This window comes from Pelmatolapia mariae, linkage group LG13, assembly GCF_036321145.2.
Source record: "Pelmatolapia mariae isolate MD_Pm_ZW linkage group LG13, Pm_UMD_F_2, whole genome shotgun sequence".
NCBI classification, from domain to species: Eukaryota; Metazoa; Chordata; class Actinopteri; order Cichliformes; family Cichlidae; genus Pelmatolapia; species Pelmatolapia mariae.
The window spans coordinates 7,685,424-7,704,522 of NC_086238.1; the positions used below are offsets into that span (position 1 = coordinate 7,685,424).

General features: G+C 42.9%; 1 protein-coding gene across 7 annotated transcripts in view; it reads right to left on the reverse strand.

Moving 5' to 3' along the window:
• Positions 1 to 1,653: 1,653 nt before the first annotated feature.
• The window catches only part of ebf3b (EBF transcription factor 3b), a 66,279-nt gene continuing 48,833 nt past the window's right edge, over positions 1,654 to 19,099 (reverse strand). For 3 of the 7 annotated variants that reach the window (XM_063491692.1, XM_063491691.1, XM_063491690.1), the window contains exons 11-16: positions 10,167 to 10,255; positions 5,096 to 5,161; positions 4,702 to 4,873; positions 4,165 to 4,350; positions 3,653 to 3,742; positions 1,654 to 2,316 (exon numbers count right to left, since the gene is read on the reverse strand). In XM_063491692.1, the coding sequence (XP_063347762.1) occupies positions 2,285 to 2,316; positions 3,653 to 3,742; positions 4,165 to 4,350; positions 4,702 to 4,873; positions 5,096 to 5,161; positions 10,167 to 10,255 (635 nt within the window). In that variant the 3' untranslated portion in view covers positions 1,654 to 2,284. Of the gene's footprint in view, positions 2,317 to 3,574; positions 3,743 to 4,164; positions 4,351 to 4,701; positions 4,874 to 5,095; positions 5,162 to 10,166; positions 10,256 to 19,099 lie in introns of all 7 variants that reach the window. The other 4 variants (XM_063491689.1, XM_063491688.1, XM_063491687.1 and 1 more) reach the window with 2 other exon arrangements.

The following is a 19,099-nucleotide window of genomic DNA, read 5'->3' on the forward strand; positions in this document are numbered from 1 at the left end:
AAGAGGTTCAAAACGATACCAGCCCTTATAGACAAAGGATAACCTTGCTCTTTCAATGTATTGATTCTTTATTAACTAGGTGGCTTAATGCAATGAAATGAGGGATTTGAATGAGCCCCATTTGGGGTGTTTTGAATAAAAAGCTTGCACTGTTTATGAATGGCTACAATGAACCTTTGAAGCACCACAGATGCAGGATATGCTGATACAAAGACCAGTAGGAATATGTCACAATGTCAGAGTGCTTTGCTGAAAGAATATGAGTAAAGAGCAGTTTTCATCTTTTATGGATGTTACACTTTTTCCACAGGTGTCAAACAATTATCTCTATAGCAATGTCTAAACACTACATCTTACAGACGAATCACAGGTTTGTCCTCAGAAGTTTCTACTGTCTTTTTCTTGTTCCTGATTGTCAGTTTGTCTGCCAGCCAAACTGTACTTCAAACTGAAGAAGTCCACAGTTGAGTAGCTATTGTGTTTTTACTGAAAATTTTAATAAAACATCGCTTATTCATTTCTGTTTCCATTCCAAATGTTGAACAGTTTTAAATTTGTCTTCCCTGTAAACACAAGTAAGCTATGTGGCAGAGTCATAAGTGGTGAGTAAAAATGACTTCTATACATTCTACAAAACAGAAAAAAATACAACCACAGATGGAGTGTTTTTTTTTTTATCTCCAAGGTTGTCCCTCATGCACATTAGTCTCTATTGGATCTTAACAACTATCATATGGGTCACAAACAATTTATTTGACAATACAACCAACAAAGTTTTCTCCAAAATGGTCTGTATAGATAATTTAAAATCAATACAAAAATAAACAATGAAGTTTGACTTCCCCTTTAAAAAATGGACAGAGAGTCTTGACGGAGTAACACAAATTTTGAGGATACACATGAAATATATGCACATTGCATTTCATCAAATACAAAAAGAAAAACAAATGAAGGCAACAGTTCTTGGCTGAATTATCTGTGCTGCATCACTATATTAAGGGCATGACGATTAATACATACATAATGAAAAGCAATATACAAAATTTCAGAGATAAATACATTATTTATAGTTGATATGTTACAAAATTTCCCTCAGTGAGCGCAAGTGTGTATTTGAACAGAAATATGACAATGAACTACTATAGTCCTACATTGTCAATGGATTGTAATTTAGTTTTGGTTTTTTTTGTTTTTTTTTTCTTTTTTGTTGATCTAAAAGAACATGAAAAAGACAGATGTATAAATATTTAGCACACGTTTGGCAATATCACAATAGTCTACAATTTTTTTTTTTTTACCACATATAAAACACATAAGGGAGTTGGAGCTAGGGGGGGGGAGACTGCTCCTCATCAACAAGAAACAGACTTCACAGTAGCCTAGGAATGCATTAATATACAGTGCTAGCAAAAAAGTTGAAAAACATGGCAAAACACACTTGCTTAAAAGGAAGCTCTAGACATGGAAGTACATCATATTCATCAACAGAGCAGTGTTTTGTACACATCAGTGTGCTTGTTGAATCAAAGAGGATTTTTTTTTTTACTTTTGAAGATGATTTCTAGCTACAATAAATTACAAAATTTAAGTTAAAATGCAGGAATGAAACATGATACAACGTTACCCACCCAGCCCTGCCCCTTTTTACTCGTATTTGTTGTACTTTTATGATCGATTTTCTACATTATATATCTCATATATTTTCCAGTTGAAATTCAAACTGTCTTGGCCCCTGTGTATTTTTCTCACACATAAAAATACAAAAAAGTCACATTATAAAGACACACAACTGTTGTGAATCTATTAAAAGAGAGTTGAAACAGAAAACAATTTCTGAGGCAAACAAGTTCATTGGCAAATGTACTGTACATCAGTGTTTTTACTTTACAACCAGATGGTGAGTCCACAGAGTCCCTTCCAGTATTGAGCGTGTGGTTGATTGGACAAATCCGAGACCGAAGCGCAACCCGACAGGTATACAAAATAAACACTTCATCATCCTGTGTCCTCTTCAAGGGTGATAAAATGGGAGGAGGGTGGGGGAATAAACAAAAAAAATCCCACAGAAAAAAAATATTGTTCGTCATGAAATCCTTTTTTTTCTGCAGGCTGTGAAAGTCAATGAAAATCAAAAAAAGTCTTTCTTTTCTTTCTTTTTTTTCTTCGTCTTTAAAAACAGAACAAGCGGTGGACTATACATTGCACCAGCCTTTTGCAGTGTGCTGAGGGGGTGCCCTGTGAAGTGGTAGTGTGTAGACTGGTGCTTGAGATGACGAAAGTGCATTTACATTGGAGGGACAACTAGGCCGGACATGGCTGGGGACAAAAAGAGAGAGAAAGGTAACGGAGATTAGTTTATTAGGCTAAAGCAGGTATGGATATAAGTATGAAAAACTATTAAAGTGTTGTAATTTAGTGCATGCATGGCATGTGTGTGTGTGTGCGTGTGTGCGTGTGTGCGTGTGTGGCCATCTGACAGTGCGCAAGTGCGTGAATGTAAGCCTTAATGTGCCTGTTTGCGTATGAGCCTGTGAGTGTTTGCCGTGTCCGCCAGCCTGCTGCTGCGTGTCCTCCTAACGGGGAGAGTTTGAAAACCTCCCTCCTGCTCTGACATTTCAGCCCCCAGCACGCCAGTCCTGCTATGTGTGATATTTCTCCTGGCATTGGGGTAATAGCAAACACTGGCCCAGACTCCCAGGAGACACAGCCGTGGTGACGGCAGAGCAACAACACGGTCACTTCCCACAATGCCACAATGCTACAGTACCAGACACCCAGACTCTCCTCTCCGCGAATTCAGTCCTATCACTTCCTTTCCTCCCGTCATCTCTTCTTTATCCTTGACTCTCCAACACCGAGCGGCACATTAGTCCTACGTTTCCACATTCCCCAAGTTATGCCTCTGCGTCATTATCCAAGAGAGATTAGGCAAGATCAAAGGTAGCTTCCGTTATTTTACCGAGACCATCTGCTTAGGATATCATTAGCAACTGTACCTCACCCTGAGAGTTTATATATTCAGTATTTTCACACGTTTTAACAATTAGGCGACTAGTGAAGTGCTGGGATGATATATTATTATATTGCTCTGAGTATATTTGTAGAGTCATGGTTGAAATGCTTTTAAGTTTGCCAGCGCAGATGATGGCAAGGCATTGCTCATTAATTTCTGCACAACATGTATTAATAAGTATGAACGTGTAGCAAGATGAACTTTAATTTCCCACTTCATTAAGCCCAATGTTATTAATCTTGGGGCACACACTACGGCTAAGCTTGTTTTCAAAGCAATCATGTTGGTCATGACACATGCACAAAACCTAATAAACATAATTACTAAAACAATTCTGGGAAGGTCTTTTCCTGCGACATCAGAGGGGATCATTTGTATGAAAGGGCAACAAGGATGTATGTTTGTGTGAATGTTGGCGAAGACGCGGGATGACGCTTGCGCTCCTACGCTTGTGCGTGTGTGCAAAGGCATGCTCTGTGTGAGTGTGTGCATCTGAATGTAAACTGAAAGGTGTAAATTGGCCTGTCAAAATGCATATATTTGTAATGATTAATCCCTCACCAAACCGGACAGAGGCCTGAGCAGCGGTATCTGACCAGTAGTCCGTAGGGAAGGGATGAGGGGGTGAGGGGGGCTCACCTTGCAGTCCGTTGCCGTTGGCGCTGGTGCAGGAGGGGGGTGGGGAGGCCTGGGGTCGGACCACAGGGGCGAAGGCGCTCTTTTGTTTAACTGTGGAGACGATAGGGAAGGAAAGGAAAGGAGGGAGGGTAAGAGTGAGAACGTGCTGTGAGTAGTGCTCAAGAGGGAGAGGGCAGTTAAGGTAAGGCTGGGATAGTATTACTGCCAGGGGGGATACACGATCAGTACTCACAGGCCCCTACCATCAACATCTTGCCCAGTTGAACAAACACAGGTGGCAAACGGTGAAAGACAAAATGAATATTTCTTTGATTCTAAGCTGCGCGCGTGTTCTCCAAAGTGCTAAAACTAAACAAGCCCCCGTGAATAACCGGTAATATATTATCACCATCGGTAATTTTATAAACCCCCGTCAGAAATGATTCATAGAAGTGAAAACGAATGTGGGAGCTGGAATTAAATCAGCAGCAGCTTAGTGCTACTACAGCGTGCGATAGTGGCAAGCTACTCACTTCCATATGGGGAGTTGGCAGAGGATCCGTTGAGGAACCCAGGGGAGCTTGGCACTCCCAGGTTCATACCGGCATTGCCGTAGCCATTCATGCTGTTGCTGACGGTGTTGTAGCTCGACTGCTGTGGGGTGCTGCTGGAGATGTAGCCCCTGGGGGACACGCTGCTGGTGTTCCGGCTGTAACCCACTGAACAACACAAGAAAAAAGGAGAGGGATATTTTTTTAATGTATGTGGAGTGTTTGCTAATTACAGTAAAAAACAATGGAGTTTTGCTGTTGCAGTAAGATTTTTATATTAACACATGCTGCGGATGCTAGTTTAATAAGAAAAGAAGTTGACACATTAATTGTGAACCCAGCGTTCAGACATAATTCCTGTTCAATTTTCTTACTTTAATAAGAAAAAAGGAGGGAAGTGTAACTATTTCTCATTTTCCTGCAAACCCCCTGGAATCCCCTCAAGGGCCCGCCTCCAGGTCCCCGCACCCCACTTTGGAAACCCACCTGAATTGCAGAATCATATCCAAAATCTCATACCTTGGTCATTTCCTTGTGACTCAGACACATTGACTGCTAGCTGGCTGCTGAAGGAGTTGACTCCCATCATGCCGTGGGAGGCTGTGTTAGCGAGAGAGGGGATCTGGTTGTGGTTGCGGGGAACGCTGTACAGGGCCTCTGCGATGTCAGCTGCCCTCTTCAGAATGATCTCCTGAGAAGCACAGGGTTTTGTTATTTATGTTGTTGTTTTTTGCTTTTTCTTTATAGCTGTGCTTTTTCTTTGATGCTTGGTTCATGACTATATGGTTAACTCACAATGCACGTAGCCTACATTGTTCCAGATATAGTGGTAAAAATACCCTTTGGTGATACTAAATTGTTTCTTACTTAGCAGAGGTACAAGCATGCTTAAATCAGCTGTGTGGACACGGACCTGATTGTTGTGAGGCATTCCATACAGGGCTTCAACGAGATCAGCCGCCCTCTTCAGTAACACCTCCTGATGAGGAAAGCAGTGGGAGTAAATGTTAAAACCTAAAGAGATTACATTGGAGAGCCCAGTGGTACGTACAGTAACAGAAAATATCAAAAGCAACATTGCGCAGCAGGGTCGCGGGGAGCTTTAGAAATGTTTACATATTCAAACACTAAATAAAAGCCACCTTGATTTAAGAGGCACTAGAGCTGCATTTATATGGCACTACCATTTTACTCCTTCCAACCATGCAGAGCAGTGAATAATGTTCCCTATCTTAATTAAACTGGCATAGTCCTTTAAAAACAACACCTCACCCCTGATTCTGGGCTTCACGTTTGCTCCAGAGTTCACCGCTGAGTCCCCTCTCTTCAGAACAATAAAGTGAATTAGCTCTGGGTTAATCTAGTTCTGTTGTAATGACATTAAGGAATTTTTCAATTAACCTCTTTGACTGGCTGTTGCAAAGGACTTCACAAATGACTTCCCATCCAGCAAGAGCTGGGTGCTTGTGCCTTGGGGACACGGATGCTCAGGATGTGGTCTTATCCATGTCTGCATGCTTGCCCCCGCTTGACAATGCGGATTAGCTGTGTTGCTTTGGCTCTTAACACTGAAAATGAGTTGGCCCCGGATCCCGTTCCCCCCCACTCTCTTTCGGGCTTTCAGCAAGGTGGGGTTTGGCCCGTTTGTGTATCTTTATCTGCTCTTTGAATTCAGCACTTACAATTAAATCCCTCTCAAGCAACCAGGCTGCTCTCTTTGTTTTCTATAATACAGAAGGCAATATGCTCAATGAAAAATCCTCTCCTCCTTTTAGAGTGCATATAATCTGACAAAGGCAAGTTGCAGACACGGCTCTCGCGTGTGTTTTAAAACGCTCGCTTGTTGTCACCTGCTGTAGAGCAGAGATTTGTCGCCTGTGCTGTTAGAACCCTGGTTAAAAGCAATGCAAATCTGTCACCAGAAACATCTCAGATGGCGCTTGTTTTCTTCCCACATTCGCTGTGTTTTCTTTTGCGGGCCCCGGTAATTTGTCTGAAGTGTTCCATCACTTGGCAATAGCAGTGTGGGATTAAGACGGCAGCTGCCATAAATGAATGTAAACACAGCCTTCGCGCCTTCAAACAGCGGCCTCCAAGACTTGGCCTGCATTTCCAAGGCACAGCGTATGTAGTGTGTATGGAGCGTGTGTATGGGCCCTTTCATCCAGAGGAGCATATCTACCACAGTCCTTGATTTATCAAGATGAATCACTGTAGAAGCCACTTCCAGCGTATGCCATGCTCTCTTATAGAAACATATCGCTTAATCCACCCCAAGTTACCGGATGGGTGGCTCTTAGAATGGGCATTTACCTCTGAAATTGGTGTGTATGCTCAACGTTGCATGCATCTAGTTTGCATACAAATAAAGAATTATGGTTGTCGTGAGGCAGGTAGACTAAATGAGAGGACCAGCTGTCTTGATGTGTTCTCATCAGGCAGAACAGATTTCTCTCTCTCTTGCTGAGTGAGATAAAGTGGTTTTCTTTCTTTTTGTCTGCAGTTAATAATTACCAATAATCTATTCTATCATATTTCAAGATCTCCTACATGGCTCTCAATTTTAAACAACAATTAAAGCAATTAAGACTGTCGCGTTTGCAAGCCATGTTTCATTCTCTGTAAAACGTCCTCTCCCTCCTTGTCCATATGGTACTTTGCAGCAGTGACATAAGGAGAGCTTGGAAAAAGGAGGGAGGAAAACGATATTGCCTCTCATCCTTAATCTGTCGTTTACCGCGTGGTGTCTTAACTAACCAAGTTGACTCGCAGGGCTATGCTTAAGTGGCAACCTAGTCATATCCGAGGATGATGAGAAGTGCTGCACCCAATCAAGGAAGAAGTTTGTTTTCTTCTGACGAGACGCTTCCATGCGTATCAGCTCACGCTGTGAATACGATTAACACGGAATAGTGTTCTGAGGGCATTTCCATGTAAATCTCAATACTGCTCCAGCATAAGTGTAATTGGCTTTCTTGTCATGGAGACATATCAGAACACACCATGTTAAATTGAAACAATTAAAGGCTTCAAATGATTTCTGTTGTTCTGTGACAAATGCGTGACAGATTCCTTCTATTGTTTGCCATGCTTTGCATAAAGGTCTCGTGTTCCGCAACTGTCTAAATGGGACTGCTCAGATAACAGATCACCTAAGATTTAGGAGCCGTTTTATGTTATTGCTGAGAAAAAAGGCGACCGGGGGATGGGGTGGGGGGAAAGCCATATCAAATGATGTGTTATAAAAAATATCTAACAATAAGGAGATGTGGTCTAAAATGGCCCAAATGTGATTCTTCAAGCAGTAGATTAACATGGATGTTGTATTTATATTATCACAGTTAATAAAAAAGGGCCTAGGTTATGTAGCTTGGAGTGCTAATGCCATTATAAAACTGTAAGGCAATTACTCTGTTAGCTCTAGCCTGAGGTAATGAATGCATTTAGAAGCATAGGGCCATTAGATGAAGGTACTTCAAAGAGCACAGGAAGAGAGATTCATTTAAATACATGGGTAATTGCTTGACATGAACACATTTGTAATATTTTCTCCTTGTGGATTACACAAAGAATTGGAAAAGAATGGGCTTATGCTCATTTTGGGAGGAAAGAAAAGAATCCAAAGCAATCAGCTTAATAATAAAACAATATTGAGTTTCCACTTTTAATTTCATAATGAATCTAATTTGTTACAGAAGAGAGAAATTGAGTGTGATATAATGTGATATCCAGTCTATTTGTCCATTACTGCCAGAGGGCACAAAATGGTATTATAAATTGTCTTTTTTATATTATGAATAGAAAATTGTTTTATAACAAGATCTTAAAAGGGAGGGTGAATTCCAAAGTCTCTCTTCACTTAACGCGATGCCCGCAAACCAATCTCCTTTCTCATCACTTGACTGCTCACACTTATTACTTTCATATTCACCCTGGACTTTGCATTGAATTTTTATATCTCCACTCCTCCCACAGGGTCAGACTGTCATCTACGATGTTGTCTTAGAATTACGAGGTAAACTTCAATCAGAGGCAGCTTCCCCCCTTTTTTCTCTGTGTAGCAACAATATTAGCGTGCATCCCTTGCTATCCATGAGCACTCCCATATTGGCTTTCTGTCTCCTTACAATTACCACGTGTCTTACTGGTCCCAGGGAGAAGGCTGGTGGAAATCAATAGTGGAGTAATATTATCAACTGGAGGGTGAAGTCATGGGAGGGGGGAGTAGAGGTGGTGAGTGGGCTTGGTGTCGATTTGCCTTTCTGCTAATGCACACCGCGCGTCCTCCAGCTTTATCTTCTTTTTATAGAGTCTCCCTACCTCACCTGCACCCTGTAATGGCTGTTCTCTATATGCCGTTTCTGTTCTCATTCCAAATGTACATGCCAGCCTCGGCCCGCCGCGGGCTGTTTTATTGGGAATGTGCTTTTGACCCCGAGAGCTGACCCTCAGATGGCAAGCTTAACAATGACGAATCACTTGGTGGGATCATTTACATGCCCCCTGAACCCCATATTTGGGTCCATTAGAGAGCAAATCAAATATTTATGTTGTTTATTGGAAGTGCAGGGTTTCATCTCACTCTGTGATTGTTTCATGCAAAGGCTGGGAGACCATGCTATATTAAGTATGCGCACACCCAGGAAACTAATCTTGGGTTCAGTGTCAAAATCTGTCTCAGAGCCAACAACACTTTGTATTCAAGGAAAAAAAGAAAAGAAAGGAAAGAAAGGAAAAAAGGGAGGAGGGTTTCTCTGTAATAAAGCTGTGTTTAACACTGTTGCTCTCTTTGTTCACAAGATGTGGATTTCACAAAGACACTGGGCGACTTTATAAAATAAAAACAGTGCGGCTAGACTGACCCGTGATGCCTGCGGAGATAGAACGAGTCATGTGGATATGAAAGGGTAAGTGTACTTTACCTTTTGGTCTACGTTTACAGTTGAAATTAGAGTAACATTTCATGTCTAGGTGTTGTTTCCTTTCTCCACAGGGACTGGGTCTAATTGAAACACTTCATATACTGAACCAGGGACTAGCTGTGATGTTCCATTTCTCCACATTGCCTTGGTCAAATGTCTATAGCTACCACACAGTCTGTTCTTTATTAAATTGTCCGTTGGACATTAATGATATTGCGGTGTAGCATGCTGGGATTTAATAGATAAGGTCTTTAAAGGTTTTACAGTATTATTAAAACTCTGAGGTGGCCTCCACTTTACTGCATGCCGAGGGGTTTTGAAAGTACTAATCAGTCATATTATTACACTTGACACATCTGGAACGTCAGTCATCAAAATGGTTACTGGCAGGGTAGCAATTAGTGAAAACACACAGATAGATTTTATCAATCGGAAATGGAAAGAGCGCAAGAATCAAAGGGGAGAAAAAGAATAAAAGAATCAAAGAGGGGTTTTTTTCTCACTGTTTGCACCCAAGTTTTCGTGCTCAGGTCTTTCAATATGCCAGCGTCTTTATGTGCCACACCGGTGTGTATAAAACTGATGTGGCTTTCAACTCCTTCACCAAGGTTCAAAAGAAAACAATAAGAAAGCCAAAGCATAATAACATGCAGTCTTTGTCTATTAGCCGCAGTAAGACTAGGGGGTTTACGGCACAGGGTTCTGTAAACAAAAGATTAAACCAAATCGAGCTGCAGAAAATGAAAGGAAAACATGAGTGGGGTAATGAGGGTACAGACGTCGTTTCTGACCAGATTACCATCTCCACAGACTACTGGAGAGGAAAACGCCTGATTGAGCTATTTTACCACACAGTGAGTTTACGCCTCTCTCCACACACAAAACCAATAGCATTACCACGCTGGTTAGTGGGTAAGCCACATATGTGAAGAAAATCTGTTAGAGTTTTGGGTCATACTGCTCTGCTTGGTTGTAATGTTGTTTTGTTTATTTGTTAACCCAGACTGCTCTGTGTCATTATCGTTCTTTTGGTTTTCAGTGCAGCAGAGACACTGTACTGACCTTTGGTAACCTCTCAGGGTCGCCGGGGTGTCTGGGGATGACCTTCTGCAGCCTCTGGAACCCATAGTCGATGGTTGGCTCATTCAGGGCTGAAAGAAAGATGAGAGAAGGTGAAAATTAGAGCATTGTGGGGGCTAAACTAATTGAGAAATGAGTTAGAGTTTACAGTAAAATAGTCATTTCCAAATCCAAACCTCAAGGGCCAGACAGTGTTTTATACGACACAAGTTCCTCTGACACTTGTGCCACTAAGTGCTATTCCATTAAAAGCCATGATGACCTACATCAGTCTGAGGATTCTTCAGAGGGACCCTCCCCCTTTTTATCTGCTTGAGAATATTGACTAAAGCAAACTACATAGCGGCGGTCTTTTAATCTAACAGAGCCTTAATAATCTGTGAAAGGCTGTCCACACATTGATCTAGTGTAAGTTGCCGTCATTTCACCCTTCTGCACCAACTGTACTGCAACACTGGCCGTGTGAAATACGGCAGCAGATCCCATGGAGCCATTAATCTCTCCCACCCCTCAAATAGTAATCTGGGGCATGAAGCATATTGGGCGATGAATCAGAGGCACAAAGTAAATGAATCATAACCCAGACTTTGGTGAGAGCAGGGCGTTTTATGTCTGACAGTCCTAATGGGTAATTGAAGGTTTCCTTACAGCTCCGCCTGATTCTAAACAATCATGTGTACACTCATAGGCAGGACAAGGCGAGGGAGGGAGGGCAGAGGAGAGAAGGAGGGGAGGAGTGGAAGAAAGGAGGAGAGCAGTGTAAAGGGGGAAGGAACGACTTAATAGAGAACATCACTTCTCAATGTAGATATCATTTTCAGGAGAGTAACTCCACCGAGCAAGGCGCTTCATAAATCAATGGCTTTCTATGGAGACTAATAAGAGCTGCCTGCCTCTATTCATTGTTCAGCCTGTAATTTGGCCCATCACTCATTACTCAGCATGTAATTTCAGCATTAACACCGCACAGCTCGCTGAACCTGCTGAACACCAGAGAATGTGAAAGCAAGCAACCCCCCCCCCCCCCCCCCCCCCCCCCCCCCCACAAACACACACACGCACATAGAGGCAGGCAGGGCCACTGGAGCACAAGCCAGGGAGTCAGGGCAGGAAAAGGAACATTTATGTTTCTCATTCTTTCTTTTGTACATCAGATACACATGCACAACCCCGAAACACACCCATAAGGCATACTGCACCTACTCACGCATACTTATGTTACTCACACACATACTTATAATCGAACACACCACTTGTGCTAAAACTCAAATACGGTAATTGCTAGCTCAACCGTGCTCAAGTGGAGCAGTTATGTGTTCAAGCATGGACAATGCAGGGTGATAATCGATAGCAAGGATCTGGCTTACAAATACAGTGGTATTCAGCCTCATAGGCTGGACACACCTGAATAAACCCATGCCACAACAACATACACTGCTGGAAATCTGATTTGACATGTCATCATGCGTCCCGAAACGACAAAGGTCTGCCTTGGAATGTGGGGGAAAGCCATCTTCTCCTTAATAAAGGATTGATCTGCCGTATTGATCGTACATGACAAGGCTATAGCAAGGAATTTGCCCCCTTTCTTTTGTTATTTCCACCCCCCTTCCCCTTCTTATCTATGCACTCTGGCAGTCCCGTACATGTGTGCATGTGTACACACACGAGTGTGTAGATGTGAGTGCATATGGCCGGCAGAGAGAGTGTATGTGCACGGCAGCCCTGCCAGACCCTGCTGCTCAGTGTGATGTAAATTGTGTATGTGTAAAAAGCACTCCATAATCAGGCCATCCATCATCAGAGGCTGTCAGTGGGCTCTCTCAGGGTGATACATCACGCTCTCCTGTCCTCTGCCTCAGTTGGGGCCTACACAACCCGCCAGGCATGCTGGGAACACAGCCGGAGAGACGTACAGTACAGGACAAGACCTAGGTTGGGAGAGGTGTTCTGTTTGATGTGCCTCTCCAATGATAATGATGCCCTCCTGTAAATGCATGTTTTGGAGGGTAGGGTCTCCTTAATCCTTGAAATGTGGTTTATGCTGGATTTTGTCAACAGCTTTCACAGTTTATTACACACCTAAATATGGAGGAATCGAAACGCCTCGAACTAAACCGATATTAGATGTAAAGTTTTCTCCGTCATGGTTTAACACCTGGCAGAATCGCCTGCAGTTGTCGTCCAAGCGTCAGGCATGATCTCTACATGTCGACATGTCGCCATCTCATCTATCATGGAGATGATCTTTGTAACAACCCCGGCATAATGAAATTGGTGACACGGACCGCCATCTGCTATTGATTTCATGCAAATGCTTTTGACAGCTGATGGAGACTTGCATTAGCGCTAAACGGTGCTGTCAGTTGATGAGTTGACAGTTTTGTAGTCATAGCATGTACACTAGTGCAGACAGACACAGACAATGTCAATAATCCTGTAAGAGCTGCTGATGATATATACTGAGCACTTATATTCAATCTAGACAATAAATGTGTTATGAGTGCAGTCGTTGCATTGCGCCTCACATTTTTTCTTTCAGGCAAAGATTTTCTTTCATGTGCTGAGCTTTTACAAGAATCATTGGGACTACTCGCCTTACTTTTCCTCACACCACACACATTGACAGCAGCCCCACCTCTTCACCTCATGTCTTTTTTAATCCTTGACACATCATTATGTTCCAACTTCACACTCTGTCGTAAACTTTACTCTCTTCTAAAGAGCAGCTCTGTGATGCCCCGGCATGACTCAATGCATGCCAGAATTTGTTTGCTCTTTCCAGTACAATATGGAGAAAGAGGTGGGGTGAGGGTGTGGACAAAGCATGCCCCCCTCCCCCTAACCTCCTCCTTACCCCTCCTTGTAAGGCTTCTCAATCGCTGCAAGGAAACATGAAACCCTCCACACACATCCCATAAATCCTGAATTGGGTGGGGAGTCTAGCCGAGGGGAGGGAAGGACTGGAGGAGGTATGATACGGGTGGGGGGGTCGCTGGCACGTTCCAGTCACGCCCGCTTCCCGGCCCGCGGCCAATCAATACCACTTTCCTGTTTTAGAGGCGGGTAATTATGAGGTGGAGAGATTGTGTGACCTCTCACCCCTGCTGCATTACTCGCCTGATATTAAGATAAATTGCCTGATTTTGGGTAAACATATGCTGCAATTCAAACTGTCAGCACTGGTTTGCTCAGGGATAATTTGTATTGATCTCCTGGCTTCTTCCCCATTTTGCTTACTGACCTCATGGATAATTAGAGAAAAAGAGACACGGGGAGGTAAGGCAGGGCTTGCATTTGAATACTTTGCAGGAGAGATGAAGAGCACATGCGGGGGGGGATGTTGGGAGGTGGCAGAGGGAACATTAGAGACTAATAGAATTTTCATTTTCTCTCATTTTCGGCTCAGATTTAGACAGGTTACGTGTTTTGTTCAATTATATCTCTTTTTTTCTCTTTCCCTGCCTGTCTTATATACACAGCGATGGCCCGGGGTTTAATTTCTGTCGTGATACAAATTTTACAAATATAATGAGACAACAAAGTGACAGCGAATACGTTTCAAGTTAAACAGCTGATAACAAAAGGATTTATTGCCATATGTGAGCAAAATTAGCATGGTAAGTGACGAAAGAACAGACGTGATAAAGAGTGTGCTTCCCCTTCACGAAGGTTTGGAAGAACATTTTTATGAATATTTCAGTAATTTTCTCTCTCCAGAGAGTGAATGATCATGTTTCAGAATATGAAGAAATGGAATGCATGACTCGGTGTGCAGCTGTGACCATATCATTTCCAATTTTGAATATCACGCATGCGCACGGGCATGCATGGCAGGCCTTCAGTGAGATTCCTCTGCCTGGAATGTGCAATTCCCAATCTTATTTTGATCTGATGCCTTAATCTGCCACCCTTTCATGCCACTAACACATTTTCTCTGAGAGCTCCTTTAGCCGCCTCAGTCGAGCCACTTTACTTAAAATGTAGAGTGGATGGCGTGTACATGGCATCTGAGTGTGGTCCGCTGCTCCTTCTCCATGTTCTCTAGAAATAGGACATGAGTAACCGCTCTACAAGAACACTGTAACATGGCCGTCTCTGGCAGCCAGAAGTGCTTACATGGCAATACAGCACATTGTGCCCACAGTCCATATGAAAGCGGATTGAACACTTGTATTGGCTTACAGTATTGAGGAAAAAACATAGGGAAATGTTTGAGCAAAGCAGTAAATTTAAAGGAAATTGTTCCTTGTTAAGTCTATGAGCCTGAATGGAAGCTTGCACAGAGTACTAGCATTCCTGCCAGCCATTACAGCTTATTACGATAACTCTATCTTTCCAGGAGATAAAAACCTAGCCTTGTTGCCATTTGCCAGCTATTACTTTCGCTAATTATACTTAACTGCTTCGAGCTTATCTCCACTCCTCCTACACCATTGAGCAGTTATTTTTTTCTTTCCCCTTAACACAAATTAGAGGTGGAGTGGGAGTTGGAAAGGGGGAGACAGATAAACAGCACAGGCAGAAGTTCATTCAAGTGTTATTGCATTTGTGACTTGTCAAACAGTCTAACTGAAGCCTTCTAGGCACCTGCAGTCTGTTAGATGGATGCAGTTCACAACAGCATCAACACACATAATGACCTCTTCTCGTCAATATTCAACAGCTGCGGACGTAGGACGAGCGTTGCGTTAAGGAATTAAAACTGACTCCTGTGCGTACAAGGAAGGCGTGATATTCAGAAGTCATGCTGCTGCTCCTCAGTATAAATGTGTTCCAGTGTTGAGAGCAGAAAACACGCATGCAGACCATCTTAAAAAAAAAAAAAATCAACCAACACCAAACCAAGGCAAATTGAAATTTTCACAGCAAACCCACGCAAAGCAAACCTCATCTGTGTTAACACTGACCATATCATCTCCATCCACTGCAGCCAGTTATCACTCAGTGATTCCATCTCCAGCAGTCTCAAGATGAACAGGAAATTAAAATTTCAAAGATCTGCAGTTAAGATAAATCAATGGAGACAGATCAATGTTCATTGAAATTTCATGAACTTTGAGCCAATACAGATGAAAAAAACCCAGACAGTTACAGTCTCCGGCAGATATTGCTCCTGCAACAGATAAAATGTAATTAACACGCTTAAAAGGGAGCAATGTTACAGATTGCCCATCCATAATTCCAGACTCCCTTCATATCGGTGGTATTATTAGAAAGGGCCGAAGACACCTGTTCAATCCTCTTAGATGACATCTAAAGTACTCGTGCCACTTCTCTGAGGACGTCAGCGGACTTTCACACATTACCGGCCAACAGAAATCAAATGGGTTCCCTTCACAGCTGATTGCAAGCGCAAATTAATATTGTAAAATGAAGATCAATACATGGACGGGGCACAGATCGATGACGGCTAAATTACGGCCGCATTTTCCCCCTCATTCAAGATGAGTTGTGTTTTCCTCTCAAAGTCAATACCGTGCTGCCTCCCTCATTCATTTCTCAATAAACTTGCCGATGAATTTCAATCAAAATGCGGCAGAGGAGGGGGCGGGAGGCTGGAGTTCTTTTAAAGCCCGTTGGGTGCAGATCACACTGAAAATGGGGCAAGAAGAGGAGGTAGAGAAAAAAAGAGGAGGAGGAGGAGGAGGGAAAGATCCTCGTCTATCAAGAGCCCCCCTCCCTGCCTCCTGTGTCTATCTTTCCCGTGGCAGAGGACTGATGCTGTGACTTCGTGAGGACAATCCATTTTAAGAGCTATTACAAAACAGACCTCTAACGATACTGTGGGACAAAAAGTGGGTCCAATTAAAATTAAATCAATGAATACCATCCTTACTGGGAGGAAAAAAAGCACGCACCTATGCTTTCATTTTTCTCATGAAAGATAACCACAATGCATTTCACAGAGAGATGTAATGGGGGGAAATACATGCTCAACTGCAAGTGCTTATTTCAATCAATTTCCTGGAGCTGGATTTCACAGGTCACTTGCTGATAACACACTGTGGAATAATGCCACAGTGTGCTTCTCAAAGCCTACCTGACAAGCTGCCTGACAGTGGGGGAGTGCGAGCACGTGTCACGTCAGCCCTCTAATTGGACACAAGGACCTTCCTCCGTGGAACCTTGTCGTGCTCCACACAAGCTCACAAGGCCTTCAAACCAGGCCCATCTAACTTGGCAACGAGTGTCTGCTCCACTCCCGTGGAGCTGGTGCTAAATACCAGAGTTGTAATGAGACAGGTAGGTATGGGGATATGGCTAGTGGATAACATGCTTTGACACATGCTAAAACTGTTGTGCCAACTGGTTACAACCCACGTGACTGTGGCAGTGACATTTATAAATGCCTATGTCATCTTTTCTCATTGTAGCAGTTCATACTGCAGGGGGATTTTCTTTTTCCTCCTTTAAATCAGCCTTTTTTAGAAATATCACAAATGTTGTGCAGAGTGGCTTTAAAGGGTGCGGAAGTATGAAGTCGTTTGGCGTGTGTGTTTCAAAGAGCTCCTCAAAAGCAGATCTGTTTACATACCTCCTTGAATGCCTTTGATTATAGCATATCTTTGCTGTAGGCCACACCCCGTCGCTGACCAGCAACCAACCGAGTACCAAACCCAACCCATCAGGACAGGAAATGAAAAGGAAGCGCTTCATCTGATCAGCTTCTAAGTCTGGAACTTCAAAGTGACGGCAGGGCGGAGAGGAGACGCAACGATAGGGCCAATTCACGAGCTGGACAGCACAGGACCCTATCTGATGTGCTTTGATAAAGACGTCTGCATTTGTTTGTTTAATTTTTCCTTTTTTTTCTTTTTTTTAGGGAGAGTAGGGTCCACCGCTGTAACACTGTGTTCCTCTTTCTAAGAGCAGAGCATTAAGTGGGTTTAATTTTGGATTTGAAAAGTGGACTTCACTATTTATATCTCTGATTTGTGCATAGAGGTTGTCAGCTCAGTGTGGGTGCATGCATGTTGGAGACTGGCATTAAATAGTTTGACTTTCATAAAGCAGGAAGCTTTAGTGGAAGTGTATTTACAAAGAACCCTTACTTCTGCACCATCAACATCTCCCTTTTCCATCCCTTACAAGGTTGACATTTCTTGAGCTCCACCAGTATTGAGTGAAGCACACATGACCCCTTTGTCCTTATGTTGATGAATGACTGCCTCATACCCATTTTGTCAGATTTTGGTGCAGTGGAGTCGATAGCGTCACCTTGACGAGGAAAGTTTGTGATCCATCAGCCCTCAAGGCTGTCTGGCCACAACTAAGGCCTGGCAAGAACAGAACACTGTATGGGGGCATCCGCTTCATCCAAAAATCCTTCACCCAGTGTGTGCTGCAGTCTTGTGAGGTCGAACGAATGGCTCTTATTACTGCCGCTTTACAGTGAAGGGAGAAAAAAGAAAAAGAAAAAACACTTGACTTGTACTAATAGCTGCGAAGCCATGCTGGTCACCAAAGGTCTGAAGACGAAGCACCCTGTCAGTGCCCAGCTTGGGAAATTAGCAAATAATGTTCCCTTCCCCCTGACAAATGTGTGACAGCTCGCCTTCGCCAATCATTCTCTCCTAACGTTATGATGCATGTCCTGGATCCCCACTGGAGGATACAGGCGAAGTTTACTGACCCTCAATTTACCCATGACAAATGGGGTCCCGGTAAATGTGCGTTTTCTGGGGCGCGGAAGGGGTTCATTTTAAGCAATCCTGGTTATGTGGATGTCACTGATTAGGATAAATAGTGGCTGAGTGTGTTAGGACTGCTTGCAGAACCATATTACCAAGAGCCCGCATCGTTGCCCCTGGAGGGGAGCACTCGTGGAAACTTGGCCAAGATAGAAAACCAAAAGCTCTGATGCAATTAGGAGCTTAAATTGGATGAATTGTACACTCAAGTTTTTATTTATGATTTACTCTTTCATACACTTATGTAAGTACGCAATAAAAAGGTGAAAATGCTGCAAATGAGGCCAGAAAATTGAGACCTTTTAGTTTAGAAATATTTAATCTGGCCCGCACGTACAGATTTTAGGGTTTAATAAAGTGAAAAGTATAATAAAGTATTGACTCACATACAGCCAGGACTTTCTCCTTTTGATTTTCTACAACCTTGCTGACAGCTGGTTCTACCAGTCCTGTCCTGACCAATAGATAACCAATATATGGATTAGACAGAGGACAAATCAGCAAGCTCCAAGGGACGACAAGCTTTTTAGAAGGTAAAAGGTATAGACTGTAAAACATCAAAATAGGCAACAAGTCATTCCTTTAAAAATGTGCCACTTAAAGAACGGATATAAGCTATTTAAAGCAGTCGGTAAACTGCAGGCTTCTCAAGTTTTATATAGTATGTCTGTTTGTCTCATTAGTGTTTTAAACATTCAAGAGTCGATGCCAACAGGATTATTTGACATATACTACACCGTGCTCTCTTTCTGAGAATGGATTGTGAGTTTTGGAGCCGTTCCAGGGTGCTAACCCGAGTGAGGACATGTCCCTCTGCTGTTCGAATTGACTGCAGTCTCCTCTGTGTTGACTCTTGGTAATTTGTGATAATTTCTTAAATTGAGCGAGTTAAATTTGCACAATTAGGGTGGTGGTGCAAGAAGAGTCAACATAAAAAAAAAAAAGTCTAAAAAGGCACTCCTCTCAAGCCGTGCTCTCAAGTCATGCTTGAAGCCATATGCTTTGATAACTAGACCTTTGATATGCACACGGTGCTCTCCAATATGACACCGGAACATTCTGTGCCTTTTAGACAGCACTGTGTCACTACATGCCCTTTTCAGCCCATGTAATGTGCTATTATAACTCCGGATCACTCCAAATCTATTTGCAAATGAAGTGCCATTTGCTCAAGAGTCAGAAACAGAAAGAAAAGCTATAGCTGGAAATGAGTTTCATTCT